We start from the raw sequence: 20,620 nt of genomic DNA on the forward strand, positions 1-20,620 counted from the left end.
TCTCAAAGCACACTACACGGGCACTGGCTACATGCACTCCACATCCATGAACATTGGTATCCAACATGTTGTCAGTATCTAAGAATCTTCATGGCACATCTCTGATCCACGAGCAGGATGTGCAGCAAGGACATTGTGCGCTCGGGATACACCCCCAGTTCATAGACAGGCTGCATCTCTAGGCTCTTCACTCTCTGCTATAATGCACAGTCATTCCAAGCCTATGTAGATGCAGAAGGTGAAAGTGGGTGTCACAGTTATTACTGTTGGTGTGAGGGAGGGGAGGTGTCATAATGATTGAGAAAACAGCATTGAGGGCTTGCAGTGTTAGTGATATTGGCAAGAGTGAAAGAGGGAGGATGTTTCAGGCAGAAGTGAAAGTGGTAGAGCATGAGCCTTCATGGGAGGTGGAAAAAGTAGCTGAGATGGAGTGAGTGTGAGGTAGTACAGAGTAGATGGTGGCATTAACACTAATGCAGTGGAGGAGGACATTGAATTTCTTCCTCTTGTGGTAGGTATTCCTCCACACAACCTACACTGCTTTAAACTTGTGGCAATCTTAGACCGGGCTGGCATACCTTGTGTTAAGACCTCTACTGATGATCCTAGGGAAAAAGAAATCATGTGTGTGCATCACCATTTCAGTAGCACCTCCAAGATTTACCTGCAAAGCAGAACACCGATTTCCTCCTGTTTACCATGTCCAGAGCAAATGGCTGCAACTTGTGCAGGGCAGCTAAGAACTGGCAGGGCATAACCAGGGCTTTCAAAGTTAGAATGGATGCAAATGAATTCAGGGATGTCCAGTGAGTGATGAGCTGTTCCAGTGTACGGTAAGATGGGGCAGAATTTGGTTGTGAGGGATGCCAAGGGACATAGTAATTAATGAGGGAAGTTTGTTATGATTAGGCAAGAAAAGACACTTAGCTTCTCAGCAAGAAATCCTCCATAAAACATGATGCAATTCAGAATTAGCCGAACATTGTAACCCAATCGGATTAGGAAAACTCTGTGAGATACCAAAGTGCTTGTGACTATGTGTTGAGGTGCTTACACGGAGGAGGATTGGAAGGCAGTGAATTCAGACAGAACAGAGCACAATGTGTTGGAATAGAGGTTGCTAAAAGCAGGTTTTATATTAAAATTGGACAATTATTTCAAAAAGAAAACAGCTTTGATGAAAGATATCTGGTGTTATCCTGACAATGAACAAAACAACTTTTCTGAGAAGTCTCCTCATGAGAACTTACAAATTCTAATGCAGCATTATTGATTAAAAGCTCTGTACGTGTGAATGTACTCATTATAGTGACGACTGGAATCAAATTACAAATCATTAATCTCTGTTAGGGAGTGTTTCTTTGAGGTGACGCCTAGGGAATAAGGGAGCATCCTGCGGACAGTAGGATAACGTTCTCCAGTATATAAATTGACCATTTGAAACAGTCAGCTGTGCTGGCCCATTTGGCCAAAAAGGTCTCTTTTTATCCGATCTTACGTCACCCTGTCTGCACAATCTTCTTTTTGGTTTTCTGTGTTTATGTAGTTTTCCCAGTGGATGCAGTCAGAAATCATGAAAGATAACAGTTCATCTGACAACCGAGACATTAATGGAGCCTTCACCATGCTCCACCATGTTTTAGATCTTTCAGATTCAGTAACTGACCATAAGATAAGACCATAGATACAGGAGCAGAATTAGGCCATTCAGCCTATTGAATCTGTTCCACCATTCGATCATGGCTGATATGTTTCTCAACCTCATTCTCTTGCCTTCTCTCCATAACCCTTGATCCCCTTACTAATCAAGGACCTAACTATCTCTATCTTAAATACACTCAATGACTTGGCTTTCACAGCTCTCTGTGGCAATGAGTTCCACAGATTAACCAATCTTTGGCTGAAGAAATTCCTCCTCAGCTCACTTCTGAAGGGTCGTTTCCTTCAGTCTGAGGCTGCACTGTTCCCCAATTCCCATTTCCTGGTTACCTGTTGAGGCATATTTACCAATCAAAAATTAATCCCATTTACTTTACTGCCATCACCACCCACTTCATCTGGTTTCATATCGCCTTTCCCAGTACTTTCTTCAGCTGTTGTACAAATTGGTTTTTGAGAATCAGTCCACTGATCACTGCAGAGCACATGTGCTAAAAGCCCAATCATGTTGTTCAGGGACTGTTTCATATCCATGATCTTTCATCAGAAGTGGGAAAAGTTACAAATTTAATAGATTTAATGCAAGAAAGGTAATGGGAGAGGTGGAGTAAGAGGAGATAGAAAAGAAACACAAAAGGGAAGTCTGTGATTAGATAGAAGACAAGAGAGATTAAATGATGAAAAAGTTGATGGTGGATGATCAGAGGGTCTGATAGTGCAACACTTAAAAGAAAAACTGTATCGAGGGGAGGTGTGACAGGGAGAATAATGATCAACTTCTGTTTGAAACCAAAATAGAGATAAAAATAAGAGATGGCAGTGTTGTGGGGATGTGACTGGTCTGGTGATCCAGAGGCTCAGACTAATGCTTTGGAACATAGGTTCAGTTTCCAGCACAGCAGCTGATGCTGCCAAATTTGAATTCTGTCAATAATCTGGAATGAAAGCTGATCTCCGTGATCTGTGATTGTTGTAAAAACCCATCTGATGCACTGATCACAGAAGGAAATCTGCCACCCTTCTCTGGTCTGGCTCCAGACTCACAGCAATGTGACTGTTGTTTAACTACCTTCTAAAATAGCCTATCAAGCACTCTGCTGACAGGAAATTAGGAAGAGGCAACAAATACTGGCCTCACCTACATCCCATTTTAAAAACTAGTGAAACCCAGAGAAAAGGGAAACTATGTAATGAGACCATTTGTGAAACCAGCAGACTGTAAAATGTCGAATTAAAAGATAAGGTGCCATCTCATGCTCTTATATTGGATATTTTGGAACCCACTCTGAGGACAGGGATGTCAGTATGAGCAATTTGAAGAATGCCCAGAGATAATTGTCCTATTCCACTTTGTACTACTTCTAGGAAATCTTTTATCGACATTTGAAATTGCAGCCAGGACTTTGGTTGACCATCTCATCCGAAAAGCAGCATCTGTGACAGTGCAGCCTTCCTTAGTGTTATTATCTAGTAAGGTCTGGGAGGGGACACTTGAACACAAGTAGAACTAGAAAACAGATGATGATAATTGGGTGAGAACTTTAGTGCATGTGTATCTACTTTCCAATTTACATAGTAGACCAGGGTGTCGCTGGCTGGCCAGCATTTATTGTCCATCCCCAGTTACCTTTGAGGAGGTGGTGGTGAGCTGTCTTTCCGAATTGCTGTAATCCATTTGCTGTAGGTAGACCCTCAATGCAGTTAGAGCATTCCAAAAGAAGGTGTAATCAGTGGGATGAAGTCATATGCGTGCGAATTGAAATGTAACTCTGACCAGAAAAGCATTTATGTTTTAACCTCTGGTGTCCATCACTCGGTACTGCAGTATCAGCCTTGATCTCTATGATCAGCATCTGGATGCAACTTAAACCCATAACCTTTTAACTGAAAGAGGGGAACCTACCGACAGATCCAAGGCTGACAATGGAGCATTTGAATGGCATATGTCCTTTCAGTACCAAGGGCACTGCTTGTGTGCAGCCCAGATAGATTTGATGTTAGAACTTCTACTCATCAGAAAAGCTGTCAAATAAATCAAACAACCACTAACTTACCATTATCATTTTAGCAAGAGTGTAGTAAATAAAGTGCAAGACTTCATGCACTCCTACAGGCACTCCTAAAGTGCTGTAACATTTGCAGATCTGAGAGACCAAACATTATTGGGGATAGATTGAATTTTTTATATAACAAGGTACCTGTTGATTGATGATAATATACAGTTTAAGACAAATCAATGATTCTTCATTTTTTCAATGTTATTAAAATTAGCAAACTCCAAACAAAAACAAACTTGTAAGGAGATCTCAGCTATCTGTAAGAATAATAGGGTGGTTATGGTAGGGGATTTTAACTTTCCAAACATCGACTGGGACTGCCATAGTGTTAAAGGTTTAGATGGAGAGGAATTTCTTAAGTGTGTGCAAGACAATTTTCTGATTCAGTATGTGGATGTACCTACTTGAGAAGGTGCAAAACTTGACCTACTCTTGGGAAATAAGGCAGGGCAGGTTACTGAGGTGTCAGTGGGGGAGCACTTTGGGGCCAGTGACCATAATTCTATTTAAAATAGTGATGGAAAAGTATAGACCAGATCTAAAAGTTGAAGTTCTAAATTGGAGAAAGGCCAATTTTGACTGCATTAGGCAAGAAATTTCAAAAGTTGATTGGAAGCAGATGTTCGTAGGTAAAGGGACGGCTGGAAAATGGGAAGCCTTCAGAAATGAAATAACAAGAATCCAGAGAAAGTATATTCTTGTCAGGGTGAAAGAGAAGGCTGGTAGTTATAGGGAATGCTGGATGACTAAAGAAATTGAGGGTTTGGTTAAGAAAAAGAAGGAAGCACATGTCAGGTATAGACAGGATAGATCGAGTGAATCCTTAGAAGAGTATAAAGAAAGTAGGAATATACTTAATAGGGAAATCAGGAGGGCAAAACGGGGACATGAGATAGCTTTGGCAAATAGAATTAAGGAGAATCCAAAGTGTTTTTACAAATACATGAAGGACAAAAGGGTAACTAGGGAGAGAATAGGGCCCCTCAAAGATCAGCAAGGTGGCCTTTGTGTGGAGCCACAGAAAATGGGGGAGATACTAAATGAGTATTTTGCATCAGTATTTACTGTGGAAAAGGGTATGGAAGATATAGACTGTAGGGAAATAGATGGTGACATCTTGCAAAATGTCCATATTACAGAGGAGGAAGTGCTGGATGTCTTGAAATGGTTAAAAGTGGATAAATCCCCAGGACCTGATCAGGTGTACCCGAGAACTCTGTGGGAAGCTAGAGAAGTGATTGCTGGGCCTCTTGCTGAGATATTTGTATCATTGATAGTCACAGGTGATGAGCTGGAAGACTGGAGGCTGGCAAACGTGGTGCCACTGTTTAAGAAGGGTGGTAAAGACAAGCCAGGAAACTATAGACCGGTGAGCCTGACCTTGGTGATGAGCAAGTTGTTGGAGGGAATCCTGAGGGACAGGGGTTACATGTATTTGGAAAGGCAAGGACTGATTCGGGATAGTCAACATGGCTTTGTGCGTGGGAAATCATGTCTCACAAACTTGATTGAGTTTTTTGAAGAAGTAACAAAGAAGATTGATGAGGGCAGAGCAGTAGATGTGAATTATATGGACTTCAGTAAGGCATTTGACAAGGTTCCCCACGGGAGACAGATTAGCAAGGTTAGATCTCATGGAAAACAGGGCGAACTAGCCATTTGGATACAGAACTGGCTCAATGGTAGAAGACAGAGGGTGGTGGTGGATGGTTGTTTTTCAGACTGGAGGCCTGTGACCAGTGGAGTGCCACAAGGATCGGTGCTGGCCCCTCTACTTTTTGTCATTTACATAAATGATTTGGATGCGAGCATAAGAGGTACAGTTAGTAAGTTTGCAGATGACACCAAAATTGGAGGTGTAGTGGACAGCGAAGAGGGCAGGATCTGGACCAGATGGGCCAATGGGCTGAGAAGTGGCAGATGGAGTTTAATTCAGATAAACGCGAGGTGCTGCATTTTGGGAAAGCAAATCTTGGCAGGACTTATACATTTAATGGTAAGGTCCATAATGGTAATGAACAAAGAGACCTTGGAGTGCAGGTTCATAGCTCCTTGAAAGTGGAGTCATAGGTCGATAGGATAGTGAAGAAGCCGTTTGGTATGCTTTCATTTATTGGTCAGAGTATTGAGTATAGGAGTTGGGAGGTCATGTTGCGGCTGTACAGGACATTGGTTAGGCCACTGTTGGAATATTGCGTGCAATTCTGGTCTCCTTCCTTTCCGAAAGATGTTGTGAAACTTGAAAGGGTTCAGAAAAGATTTACAAGGACGTTGCCAGTGTTGGAGGATCTGAGCTACAGGGGAGGCTGAACAGGCTGGGGCTGTTTACCCTGGGGTGTCAGAGGTTGAGGGGTGACCTTATAGAGGTTTACAAAATTATGAGGGGCATGGACAGGGTAAATAGACAAAGTCTTTTCCTTGGGGTGGGGGAGTCCAAAACTAGTGGGCATAGGTTTAGGGTGAGAGGGGAAAGATATAAAAGAGACCTACAGGGCAACATTTTCACGCAGAAGGGGGTTCATGTATGGAATGAGCTGCCAGAGGAAGTGGTGGAGGCTGGTACAATTGCAACATTTGAGAAGCATTTGGATGGGGATATGGGCCGGGTGCTGGCAGGTGGGACTAGATTGGGTTGGGATATCTGGATGGCATGGACCGGTTGGACCGAAGGGTCTGTTTCCATGCTGTAACATCTCTGTGACTCTCTAACTCTATTACCTGATAAATGCACAGTATATTTATTACAGGTTACTCATTTGAGTGAAATGAAAATCTAATGTAAAATGCAGTAGTAGCAATCAAGTCGTCAAATTCCTGAAATAATTGTTTTCTAAATCTGTTATTTAAGTAGGCACACTTTAAAAAAATGAAACTGAACGTTAATAGTCACTGACAGTAACAAAGGCCTGTAGCAATGTTTCTTCACATTTCTGTTCTCTCAGTAATCTGGGTTTTGTACTCCTCCTCCTCCCAAGCAGTTGCTGTGTTGAACCTTGACTTTCTATTGGTGCATGTTCAAACTCAGTCTTTTCTGCTCATCTTATACACAGCACAGTTCAAACTTTTGTACTGAGGGAAATGGAAATAACGCTTTTATTTTAATGGTGGTAAGTTGTGCAATATCCCTATAATACACGCAAACACGCAACATGTCTGTACTAAACGTGAGTACCCTCTGGTGTATTCAACTTCAATTCAGAATATACTACAATTATATCCAGTCCAAAGTATCAGCCACACTGCCGAAATAGTAACTGCCAGTAACTTGCACAGTTTTTGTGAGAGAAAATGAAAGCTACTGTTTCCAATTTAGAAACAAATGTAATGATCAGTAAGTTGACTGTGTGTAACCTAATGCTCTTTTAAAAATCATTTTTCCTTGCTCTTTTTGTTTTAAAGGCTGAAATAATATCTTGTTATTATTCTGGAAATCTAGTTCTGCTCTACCAGAAGATTATGTATCAAACCATGGATCTGTATTGAACCTGCTCCATTTTAGTCTCCACAGAAACTAGTGAAATAGCTGACATTTCTCAGCACTTTCATTGAGCAGATAGTTATGCAGGCGAGCTGAAGGTCGCACCCTCCATGGGTAACTGAGTAACTGTGCGGAAAAACAGATCACGGCAGCGTCCATTTGCAGGCCCCGACTTTATAAAAGCAAAGACAATTTCAGTATTAATTAGAACAGTGAGTCTTGAATTTCTGGTGTTTTCAGTTGATTCAGCACTACACAGCTGTATCCTGCTAGATCTCAGTTGTATAGATCGGGCCCCTCAGATTCTCCAAACCATTCTGAAATACTGCATTGATGAATGAGCTGTGAGAGAATACATGTGGGCCGTCGCATTATAAACACAGTCAAAATAGCTAATGGTTGCATTCATCATAATGGGTTTCCATAGGAGGGGGGAATTAATTCTTTAAGTGACAATTACTGTTGAGGAATGTGTTACATAAGGCAGGTTATCATCACAGATACTGCACTATAATGTCTAACTATGAAGTAAAAATTAGACAGTCATTCAAAGTAAAAGGAAATTCAAAAATACAATACCAAAGACCAATGCAGGAGCCTCAATTACAGGTATTTACAATCAATATCAATGACTTGGATGAAGGGGCCAAATGTATGGTTGTTAAACTGTTGATAATGCAGGATAAATCAGGAAACAAGTTATGAAAAGCTCATAAGGAGTCTGCAAAGGGATATAAATGGGTTAAGTGAGCAAAAATTGCCAAGTGAAGTATGATGCAGGAACATGTGAACTTCTCCACTTTGGCTGGAAAAATAGAAAAGCAGGGCATTATTTAAATGGAGAGAGATTGCGGGATGCTGAGTTACAGAGGAGTCTGGGCATTGGGTATATGAATCACAAAACATAACTGGGCAGATATAGTAAGTGCTTAGGAAGGCAAATAAAATGTCATTTATTGCAAGAGGAATGGAATATACAAGTAGGGAAGTTTGGCTGCAGTTATCAGGGTGTTGCTTAGACCATATTTAGAGTACTTAATACAATTTTGTTCCCATTACTTCATAAAGGATTATGTGGAGGTGCCAGTGTTGGACTGGGGTAGACAAAGTTAAAAATCACACAACACCAGGTTATAGGCTGGCAGGTTTATTTGGCAGTGCTAGCTTTCAGAGTGCTGTTCCTTCAAATAGCAGACGAAAGAGCAGCACTCCCACCTGATGAAGGAGCAGTGCTCCGAAAGCTTATACTTCCAAAAAAACCTGTTGGACTATACCCTGATGTTGTGTGATTTTTAACTTTATAAAGGATATCATTCGGAGAAATTGAGGACTGCAGATGCTGGAGGTCAGATGCTGGAAAAGCACAGCAGGTCAGGCAGCATTCGAGGAGCAGGAATATCGATGTTTCAGGCATAAGCTGCTGCTCCTCGGATGCTGCTTGATCTGCTGTGTTTTTCCAGCACCACGCTCTCGACAAAGGATATACTTGCATTGGAAGCAGTTCAGAGGAAGTTCACTTGACTGGTTTCTGGAATGAAAGGGGTATTTTATCAAGAAAGTTTGGGCAAGTTGAGTCACTGTCCATTGGATTTTATAAGTATGAGAGGTAATCTTATTGAAACATATAAGACTGTGAGGACAGTTGATAGGGTGGAAAGTGAAAGGATTTTGAAAAGAAAGTAGAACTAGGAGGACCAGGTTAAAACTAATGAGTCTTCCATTTAAGATGGAGAGGAGGAGAGGTTTTTCTCTGACAGGGTGGGCTAATGTGTCCACTTGTCATTGAAAAGAGAGTCACAAGGTCTGGTGGATAGGCAATGTTGAAGCAACAATTATATCAGTCATAATCTTATAAAATGACAGAGCAGGCTTGAGGGGCTGAATGGCCGACTGTTGAATCTAGTCGGATGTTCTTAAAACTTAACATTAAACTTTTTTTAAATATATATTGTTCTGCAGTGACTTTGGAGTGACTTAATTCTCTGAAGAGTGTGCAGTAGAGGATACTGAATGGGTATCAGTGTTATTTATAGCACCCACTGGAAGGCTGTATCATTAACCATGAAGTAAACCTTGACTAGTTTGCAACTCGAGTGAACTCAGGAACATATTGCTGTCTGTAATTCAGAACTGCCACCTTGAATGAAGAATTGCTGTAGCGTGAATGAAGCAAGATCAAAAATATAATCAAAAAGAGTGTGTTTATGAAGTCGTAACACATAGCCAATGGTATATTCTTCTCAGGGCTGTTGATGCTGCAGCCAGTGAGTTTTAGATGTTCTAATTATTTCGTTTTTAAATTGGAGAGCCCTGACAATGACTTTTAGACTTGGCAAAAAGCTGTATAGATGTTGATGCAGTGTCTCACGGGGGAGCTGTGTTATTTTAGATAGTGGATTTATTATTTCAGACTTCCTCTGTTCAATACTGTGGCCATCAAAAGATGCTCAATGTCTCCTGTCAGCCATGATATGAAGCTGCTCCCATCCTTGGGGAGACATGTCAGTGATACAAACAGCAAAGATTGATCATTTTTATTTCTTTCATAACAGCGAATGAATTCTACTCCCAAGGTGGCACTTTTACACTCTGCTGTTTACCGTGCTGTTGCAGGTTGACATTCTCCTTATGACGCAGCCACCCTCAGGGAGGTGGGCGTACTTTGACACTGAGATCACCAGTAACAATGGCAGAATCCTGTACACCATTCCAGATGGAAAGAAGCTCAGTGTTGGTGTTTATCCAGTGAAGATGGTTGTAAGGTATTATATATTGCATGTGCTCTTTTATGAGTCAAGTTATTTTAAACCCTTCACAGTTGACCTTTTGTGGTTTGAAACGAACTTGGGTTACGTTCTGGCTGCTATGAAGGTATCTTGTTTGGCTCTGTGCCAGTGTGAGTCATTAAAATTTAGTTCACAGGTACAAAGCAACCCAATAGACCTTACCTCAAGGAGGTTGGAATACAAAAATGTGAAGGTGATGTATCAGATGAGCAGATGCCATCCAGAGAATTGCATTCATTTTGGGCATTGTACCTTAGCAATGGGATGTTGGCCTTTTATCAAAAGTCACCATTATTAATATTGGGGCTTAAAGGTTTGAATTAGGTAGAAAGGTTGCTTGAATTTAATTTGCTTTCCATGGAGTTCAGACAGTTTAGCAGTGATATAATTGAGGGGTTTAAAAGGGATTTGAGAGAGTAGACACAGAAACCAATTCCTCTAATGAAAAAAATCCAGAATTGGGAATCAAGGTTTTAAAATTAGCAAAATTAACAATAGCTGGGGCGGACAGGAATACTTTTCATAGAACTATATTCAAATACATTCTTCCAAACTGCTATGAATACTGGGGCAATTGAAATCCATAAGCCTGAAATTGATAGATTTTCAGAGGAATATAGAGATACTGTGGGGTTGTAGTATAGATCAGTCAAAGTCTAATAGGGTGATGGTACTGCTCAACATGGCAAACGTATATAATTTGTTATCTATATATTGATATTATTCAATAACACATATGAACTTTTATTAGTTAAATGTTAAAGTCATAGTAATTTGATCTTCATGAGCCCTTCTCTTTATAGATGAGGAACTTTGAATGGGTGTAGATCTGTGTACAGTATTAACATCAACACAGACTATTTGGGCTAAATGGTCTGATTCTTTGCTGTACAGTGTGCAGCCGTATGTAGAATGCTGTGAAATGTAAATTGAGTTCACCTTTATACATTTGCCAAATTCTTTTTTAAAAACTTCATATTCAGTTTCTAATAACACAGAAGAAATTGAAGGTCTTTTGAATTCATTTTGTGATGCTTGCAATGGAGTTTTCCGATCAGTTCTCATCCAACTCCAGATAGCACTTGCACCCACACTGTGCAGCAGAATGTTATTTTAAAGTGCATGAAAATATTTAAGGAGTTTCTGTTGGAGCAGGAAATGAACCATTTGAAGATATCTCAAAGGCAATACAATATAACTGGAATCAGTTTTGAAATCGTCCAGACATCTCGAGATATAATAAAAATGAATTGTGATATTCGTAAAGTGCTTTTGAAATATCCTGTCTGCTTTCTTGTCCTTGATTAAAGAGCAAAAGGAACTGCCGTGGCTATTCTTGCTGTCACTAGCAGGTTCTGCTACAATTAGTGTGTGTGAACACCAACATGCACAAAATCAGGAAAGGGTGCATTCGCATCCTTTCATTAGTCACTTGATCCTTGCAGCGTAGGTTCACATATTAATGACAATTGTGCTATGTTCCCCGTGAAGACAAATAACAAAAAAGAATTGAACTTCCTAAATGTCCTGGGGAGGTGTGTGTGTGTGTGTGTGTACACACACGCACACACACACAGGAACAAGATTCCACTTTTTAAAGATCACTTTTACCTTACCAATCAAATCATAATCAACATAAGTTAAACATGATTTAATGGGCTTTGACATAAACCAAATACAAATTTTTAACAGGTAAATATAACATGAATTAACAGGCGGATTTTTAATAATCCATTTGTGGGATATGAGCTTTGCTGGCTGCCTAGCATTTATTACCTGTCCCTAGTTGCTGGAAGAAAAACAGTTTGAGAAGGTGGTGGTGAACTGCCTTCTTGAACCACTGCAGTCCACCAGCTATAGATTGACCCACAATGCCCATAAGGGAGGGAATTCTAGGAATTTGACTCAGCGACAATGAAGGAACGGCGATATATTTCTAAGTAAAAATGGTAAGGGGCTTCAAAGGGAGCTTGAAGGTGGTGGTGTATTGCTGCCCTTGTCCTTCGAGATGGAAGTGGTCGTGGATTTGGAAGGTGTTGTCCGAGGATCATTGGTGAATTTTTGCTGTGCATCTTGTAGATAGTACATGTTGCTGCCACTGAGCATTGGTGGTGGAGGGAGTGGATGCTTGTGGATGTAGTGCCAATCAAGTGGGCTGCTTTGTCCTGGATGATGGCAGCTTCTTGTGTGTATTCAGTAGAACCATATTTCATTACATTTTTAAAAAGCTGCTGCAACACAGATAGACCTTAGTAATTTACTGACAGTTCTCTTAGCACACATGACATCACATGCAGCCACAAAAAACCTTCACATCTTTGTCTTCCTTGATAAGAGTCCAACTGTTTTTCTGACAGCATATTTGACCCTTAAGTCACCTCCAATGTTGGCTTTACTTGATTCCAGTTCCAGGGATACAGTGATCAGCAGCAGGATGCATTCAGCTCACATCAGTCCTGATGCATAGCTTTATCTCACTACTCATAAACACTGTGGTACTCAGCATGGCCAGCTCTGGTTGAACTAAAAGTGAAGCACTGGCAGTATTTTTATGTCACCTTGTTGCTTCTAAACCCAGTGTTTAGTTTCCAGTCTTTCTTAGCTCTCTCAGTCACAGTTCCTTAGCTTGTCTGCATTTTTATGTTGACTATTACTGAAAGTTTATTCGGTTTTCCTTCACAACTTTTTTGTTTTCTTGGCAAGCAAAGACCACAACCTGATTTCTCAGAAGTCAGCTACAACCCCACTCCACTACAACTCCTGTTTTCCCAAAAGCTGATGTTTGATTTTGCTTTTCAGTTTGGGATTGTGAGATGGAAGTTTATAGTATGTTATTATAGTTTGCAAACTTACTTCTAAGGTAGATGTAAGTAGATGTTTACTTTTCAGTTCTGTGAAGATGACTTTTTTTTATAATGGTCATAACTTCATTCTTTGGAACAGGGCATTTAAAGCAACCTTCTAAGTAATCCTGTGACTTCATTTAAATGACTAGCAATCCCTGGGACGTAATTGCTGAGGTATTGGCTGAACTGACCTTTTAGTATGTAATTGATCAAATTACATTAGAAAATCCCAACTGTAGCTATAATTATGTATTATATAAAGACCAGCAAGTTTGCTTGCATGTAATTTTTGTAAAATAGTGATGTCTGTCTCTTGCTTTTTAATTGTATCAGGGGTAGCTCCCATTTAATACATTGCCTTCACAATAAGGAAAACTACACTTCTATGGTGGCCTTAATTCTCAAGTAGGGAGGACATTTGAATTCAAGTTTGTATTTCACTGCTTGATTGCATTTCTACAACTGTTAAAAGTTCAGTTGAAGTAGAAGTTTGTCAGCTTCAGATTTTTTTTTGATAATGTTTTCTGATGTTAACTGTAGTCTTCTTTGGATTGGCAGTGCCAATAATCACAAAGTTCTCAACTGTTATTAAAGGGAATATGATAATGTTCTAGTGTATTTAGACAAGCTTTTGTTTTTGTCATGTTTATTTTTCAACATTTGGAAGAACTATTTTAGAAAAATATTACGTAAGTCTCAAAAATATGTTGCATATAAAATGTTAGTCAATTGAGCCATGATTGAACATTCCTCTATGAGGGACTTTTGCATCTGAATCCCAGAGGAACTAATCAATGCTGAGGAATACTGATTTACAGTGATTAATCAGTGTAATCTGATTAATGAAATTCCTTTATTATGTACATTCAAATTTGATTGAACTTGATTTAATTCAAGTTTTAGAAAGTGAAAGTGATAATGTCTAACCCTTGATTTTTATTTCCAACTAGAGGTGACCAGACTTATGCAGAGAGCTACCTTACAGTGTTGCCAAAGGGGATGGAATGTGTTGTCTTCAGCATCGATGGTTCTTTTGCTGCTAGTGTCTCTATCATGGGCAGTGACCCGAAGGTCAGAGCAGGAGCTGTGGATGTGGTCAGGTACTATGTGCACAAGCTTTCACATTTATTGCATTTGTGCATTTCACATTTTGAGACTATAAACTGTCACAAATCATTTAAAGAATGCTGGCTTCTTTCTCACAATCTACAATTCCTGCTATCCGAGCAGTTATCACACTATTCTGTTTGTAATTACCATTGTATATTGCAATCTCAATCAATGTTTATTATTTTAATACAATTCCACAATCTAGACACTTATTTCTATGGCACCTATTAATGAACTCTGTGTAATGTCATGTTATTTACCCAGATCTCCTGATACTTTGTCATATTTGTCACTTCTATCAGTATGAGGTACTGGGTAAGGGTTTTTTTGAGATAGTTCTCTGCCACGAATCTTCCTTTCTCTTTGCTTTATCTTGAGCCTATATTGTGATTCATGATAGAGACCCTGTAGAGTATTTACAGAAAAGGCATTGTTCTCAGATAACAAGATGATTCATTGCATGATCACCATAAGTAGAACTGTATTTAGTCTGGCATCATTACTGGCACCTTAGAAAACTGGTACAGACTCATCTGCTCCCTCTGAAAACTGGAGTAAATCCTGAGACTGGGTGTAATATCAGTCAACTAGGTGAAGCCAATGTAACAGGAATATTGATCCCTGCCGATTCATTACTTTATGTGACAAACATAACCATATATATATATATATATATATATATATACATACACACAGATTATATATAAAATTCAATTACCTTTAGTAATGATGTGTTCACCACCATCTTCGTAAGGGTGATAGTTGATAGATAATAGTGGCTAGCCTTGTCAGTGATACTCCTATACTAAGAAGGTTGATTAAAGGCAATTTACTAGTTGGATAGACACATGTATTTTACACCCAGAAATCACTGATTTACAGGATGACATTAAGGAGCATCAACAATGAAGACAGATGGAGTCCATGCCAGAAATTTGTTCTTCAGAACTCTGTGTGTTGAGTTTTGATTAGCTTATTTGAAAGTGCAGCTGCTAATTCAACTGCTTCAGGCTAGAGTTTTATAATTCCTTTTTCTCCTTAAATAGTTTCACTGTGGTAAGTCCTGTTTCCTATGATCTGGAATTGCACTTCCCTTCTGATATTTCACTCTTGAATGTTAAGAGTGACAGTCAGACTTTCATAAAGGATTAACTCTTGACCTCCACTTTGAGTGAACTGCCTTTGAATTGACAAAAGTGCATTTATGAAGGCTACAGTGACAAAAACACGTTTACAATTATGTAAAAGAACAAAATGTTAAAAGTAAACTGATAGAAACAAACACAAATTGAATGCCATTGCTTCAAAGCTCCAGTTACTCTTTCTATAATAATTTTCCTGCCGTTATTCAATGAGGAAATTTTGGTTTGTAAAACACTAAGGTCGCTTATATATAAGCAAATTACTGCGGATGCTGGAATCTGAAACCAAAAAAGAGAAAATGCTGGAAAATCTCAGCAAGTCTGGCAGAATCTGTAAGGAGAGAAAAGAACTGATGTTTCGAGTCTAACTGACCCTTTGTCAAAGCTCAGTTAGGGTCAGTTAGACTCGAAACATCAGTTCTTTTCTCTCCTTACAGATTCTGCCAGACTTGCTGAGATTTTCCAGCATTTTCTCTTTTTTGGATTAAGATCCCTTACTTTGATCATTCAAAAAGAAAAGCATTGGGTTAGGTTTTAAACTTGGTGCTGGGTGTAAATGTCAGGTACAGAAATTGCATAAGATTCAAATCTTTCTTTATTAGAGACAGTGCTACGTTATTCTCACACAGTCATCCAATTGGAACATTTTGATGCTGCAAATGTAGGAAATGGGAAAACCACAGGAAGTTGTTGGAACACACAGCCCAAACCTATCTAATTCAGCAACAGCTCTTCCATTGCTGGCCCCTTTGTAATGCAGTCATTTTTCTCAGTACAAGAATGTTACATTCAATGAAAGTTTCTTCTTTTTAAAGACACTGGCAGGAGCTGGGCTATCTCATCATTTATATTACTGGACGGCCAGACATGCAGAAGCAGCGGGTGGTATCCTGGCTGGGTCAGCATAACTTTCCCCAGGGCATGATCTTCTTCTCTGAAGGCCTGGTCCACGATCCCCTACGACAAAAAACAATCTTTTTACGCAATCTCGTGCAAGAGGTAATCTCTGATCAGGTGTTATGTACGAATACCCTTAGGAAGGCAGTTGTAGAACAGTAATGGACATAAGACTTTGATATTGCTGAATAACCTCAAAATATCAGGCTGATAAAATGTATTTTCTTTTATAAAATAACGTAGACAAAGGAAATGGATTAACACTTTTACAATTGAAAAGAGATAGCTGGAGTGAAAGTCTTTCCTGTCTGTGCGAGGGTTCTAAGTAAGAGATTGGGCCATTGGTGAAATGAGTTTGAGTAATCTTTGCTGACTTCCTAGGGAGCTCAAAGCTATTTGTATTTTGAGACTAAATGAGACTTGAAACAAAGACTAAATGATAGTTTCACTTCATGATGCTGTTGTGTAATTGCTGGTTTGTGAAGTATTTGATGTGTTTGATTTACCTCAAAGTACTTCAGAGATGACACTAGTACTAAGTCTACAATAGGTTTATTTACAGTACAGCCACTATACACACCTTATACTGTACATTCAAATGTTTAATATATCAAATACTCTTTACCTTATCGAATGGCCTGACCTAGCTATTATCTGAAAAAAGCTAAGTACCTGCTGTTTCTGGTCTAGTTCAAGTTAACTGCTTATAACGACACATCTTAAAACCTAAGGCCGGAGCTTTGAGGACCAGGGAAGAGTCCCACCGTTGGAATTGAAAAAGGGTGGTGAATCCCTTTCAGCGGGCACTGGGGCCTGCTGCTACTGTTTGATGGAAGTTGCCAAGCTTGAGAGATGACAACTGAGACTGTCATCCATATTAAGGAGGATGGTCAGCCTCCAAAGTCCATTAGCCCAATCAGAAGATCAGTACCAATGCTGCCATTGACAGTGACTACCTGGAGGATGAGGGCACACAGCTGGTAGTCTGGGCCTGACAGAATGGGCAGAAAGGCTGAGGGCAGACAACACTGTCATCATTGGACTAAGAAGTGTCCAAAAAAAGAGCTCCCACCCCCATTGCTTTTATTGCTTTCATTCTCAACATGACGAGCAGCCCCCAGCAGCTGGTAAAATGCCAGCCGAACTGAAACGAAATCCTTACGTGGACACTTAAGTGGCTCCATTGGGCTTCTGGTGGGCAGGCCATGTGCCATCTTTCCCACCATTGGCAAAATGGGATGGCAGTGGGAAATCAATGGGCATTGCACCCACTATTTTCTCATGCCAATATGACAGCTTTCTTCCATCCCATTATGTCTCTAAAGTGCTGGTAAATTCTACCTGTAAAATCCCTGAAAGGAAAATAGGTGTTTATAAGTTTTAATATTTACGTCTGTTTTTGAGGCACTTCTTTGGTTCTCAGTTTGCCATTGTTTTTCACTAATGCACAGCTTTGCATTTTTGGTCTCTCTCCAGTCTCATATTAAGATCTCTGCTGCCTATGGCTCAATGAAAGACATTTCAGTTTACAACGTCTTAGGATTGCCGGCATCTCAAATCTACATTGTTGGACGACCATCAAAAAAATATCAGAATCAGTGTCAGGTGAACAGTCTGTTTATTCCATGATAGAGTAAAGAATTAAAATGAGAATTTTTAAAAAAAAGTCATGTATAACAAAAAAAGGGTCAATTTCCCCTGAAGAAGTGTCCAAATTCATTACAATAACTAGGCATTCTTTGCACTTGCCTCAATTCATATCCAAGTCTTGTTTTTTTTTAATTTATGTTCTTTCTTCCTTCTGCACGATACCTTCCTTCACTTCACAGCCAGATGCTCAATAGTTGTAACTATCCTTTACCTTTCCTGTCATTTGGAGCTTTGTCTCTATGTTCAGTAAAAAGAGAACAGTGTGTGGGGAAATTGCTGTACTTTTAACCTGCTCTATGATTTTATTAGCCTTTTGAAGGGGACTCACTGGGGAGAGAAACAATAATAATGGTGAGGCAGTTACAGGCCTGGAAGTTAGAGATTTGGATGGTATAAACTGCTGTAGAAAGCAATGGGTGGGATCATTCTTTTCTATCAAAGTGGTCTTGAGCAACTGCAAATAAATGTATTTTGTTCTCAGTATTTTATATTTTTAAAAAAATCCTATTTCAACAATTGAAACAACACTTGCCCTAAAGGCTCACTTCAGGATGGTCCTATTGCCTGATGCTATATTTAGGTTAAAATTATTTTCACATGCAGATTACACAAGGGCATAAAACACAATAGCAAAATTAATCATATCAGAGAGCAAAGGCACTTAACGACAAGTTTTTACTTTACATAAACATTTTATGCTGCATTTATTTCAATTATAATAGGGAATCTAGCTAAATTACAAGAAAAAAAACTGCCAACATTTACTCTGAAATACGTGATCAGTTGCATTTATCAAATTGACCACGACTTTGCCTCACTGTCAAACCAACAGCTGCTCCATAGATTTATTTTGGATAAGTAATTAATCCCTGTTATCTTTATATGTCAACAATTATTCCATCAATTACTAGTTCCATTAATGGTTAAGACCATTCTCTTCATGTTTAACAGCATAATATTCATACCTCACACATAATATTGAACTGCAAATAATGTCAAAAGAATAGCTCACCTTTTAGGGGAAACGTCTTCTATACGCTATTTTAGAAAGCAGCTTTTTAAAATAAAATTAATTATTTTAACTGTTAACTCTTTCATTATAGGGACAAAAAAACGTTAAACATGTGTCCAATTTCATTTACCCAACTAAATGTCAAGTCCTGGCCTTCTTTAAGAGTAGTGTATGCTGAGAGATTCACTGCTATTGAAGGATGCAATGACATTGCAATATCTGACCTGAGGTATACAGAAATAAAAAGGTGCGTCACATCGAGAAATCAACACTGAAGGCCCTGTCATATTCCAGTTCCTATGGTGAGACAGACCTTTAATATGCATGCTTGGTTGAGAGTCCAGTCTCCCATAAAAGATTTTCCTTTATTGACACAACTGGGGAAAAGTGAAATCTCTTTTTAATTAACACCTTGAATACGCCAAAATAGGTTATTTTTAATGCAATCTCTATTGTCAATGGTTCAATATTTATGTATGCAATATAAAATTATGTCAGCTGAATATTATTTCTGATAGTGATACTTTAAATGTCTGGTTGACTGGAACTTTGATGGGGTTGTAGCAACAATCATTATTTTTATTGAAAATTATGGGTATTTGTAAGCAGATCCACATATGCCATTATATTACCATTAGGTTCACTGCTTTTGTAAAGGTTGTATATTGTGTGAATGGGCATGGAAGGAGTTGGCATGGAGGGTAGGGGTGGCCATGGAGGAGTGGGAGAGGGAAATGAGTAGGAATAAAGCAGGCATGGAGGTATGATCTTTTGAACTGATTGAGTTTTTTGAAGAAGTAACAAAGAGGATTGATGAGGGCAAAGCGGTGGACTTGATCTAGTAAGGCGTTCAACAAAGTTCTGCATGGTAGACTTGTTAGCAAGGTTATATCTTATGGAATACAGGGAGAACTAGCCACTTGGATATAGAACTGGCTCAAAGGTAGGAGTTAGAGGGTGATGGTGGAGGGTTGTTTTTCAGACTGGAGTCCTGTGACCAGCAGTGTGCTGCAAGGATCGGTGCTGGGTCTGCTGCTTTTTGTCATTTTTATAAACAATTTGGATGTGAACATAGGAGGTATAATTATTAAGTTTGCAAATTACACCAAAATTGGAGGTGCAGTCGTCAGCGCAGAAGCTTATCTCAGAGTTCAATGGGATCTTGATCAGATGGGCCAATGGGCTGAGGAATGGCAGATGGAGTTTAATTTCAATAAGTGTGAGGTGCTGTATTTTGGGAAGGCAAATCAGAGCAGAACCTATGCACTTAATAGTAAGGCCCTGGGGAGTGTTACTGAACAAAGAGACCTTGGAGTGCAAGTTCATAGTTCCTTGAAAGTAGAGTCTCAGGTAGACAGGATAGAGAAGAAGGCATTTGGTAAGCTTTCCTTTATTGGTCAGTGCATTGAGTATTAGAGTTGGGAGGTCATGTTGCATTTGTACAGGACATTGGTTAGGGCACTTTTGGTATAGTGTGTTCAATTCTGGCCTCCTCCTAGAAGAAGCATGTTATGAGACTTGAAAGGGTTCAGAAAAGACTTACAAGGATGTTGCAAGGGCTGGAGGATCGGAGCTACAGGGAGAGGCTGAATAGGCTGAGGCTATTTTTTCTGGAGCACTGGAGGCTGAGGGGTGACCTTATAAATGTTTATAAAACCATGAGGAGCATGGATAGGGTGAATAAACAAGGTCTTTTTCCCAGGGTGGGTGAGTCCAGAACTGGAGGGTATAGATTTAAGGTGAAAAGGGAAAGATTTAAAAGGGATCTAAGGGGCAACTTTTTCATGCAAAGGGTGATACATGTATGGAATAAGCTGCCAGAGGAAGTGGTGGATGCTGGTACAAATGCATTTAAAAGACATCTGGATGGCTATATGAATAGGAAGGGTTTTGAGGGACATGGGCCAAATGCTGGCAAATGGGACTAGATTAGGTTAGGATATCTGGTTGGAATGGACAGGTTTGACTGAAGGGTCTGTTTCT

The 20,620-nt window shown here is 39.5% G+C and overlaps 1 protein-coding gene across 5 annotated transcripts in view; it reads left to right on the forward strand.

Annotated features, from left to right (window-relative positions):
* Positions 1-20,620, forward strand: part of pitpnm3 (PITPNM family member 3) — a 668,094-nt gene that overhangs the window by 638,684 nt on the left and 8,790 nt on the right. For all 5 annotated transcript variants that reach the window (XM_072589641.1, XM_072589638.1, XM_072589639.1 and 2 more), the window contains 4 exons: positions 9,808-9,956; positions 13,777-13,926; positions 15,894-16,077; positions 17,452-17,580. In XM_072589641.1, coding sequence (XP_072445742.1) covers positions 9,808-9,956; positions 13,777-13,926; positions 15,894-16,077; positions 17,452-17,580 — 612 coding nt within the window. The remainder of the gene's footprint in view (positions 1-9,807; positions 9,957-13,776; positions 13,927-15,893; positions 16,078-17,451; positions 17,581-20,620) is intronic.

Source organism: Chiloscyllium punctatum, chromosome 19 (genome assembly GCF_047496795.1).
Source record: "Chiloscyllium punctatum isolate Juve2018m chromosome 19, sChiPun1.3, whole genome shotgun sequence".
Classification (NCBI taxonomy): domain Eukaryota; kingdom Metazoa; phylum Chordata; class Chondrichthyes; order Orectolobiformes; family Hemiscylliidae; genus Chiloscyllium; species Chiloscyllium punctatum.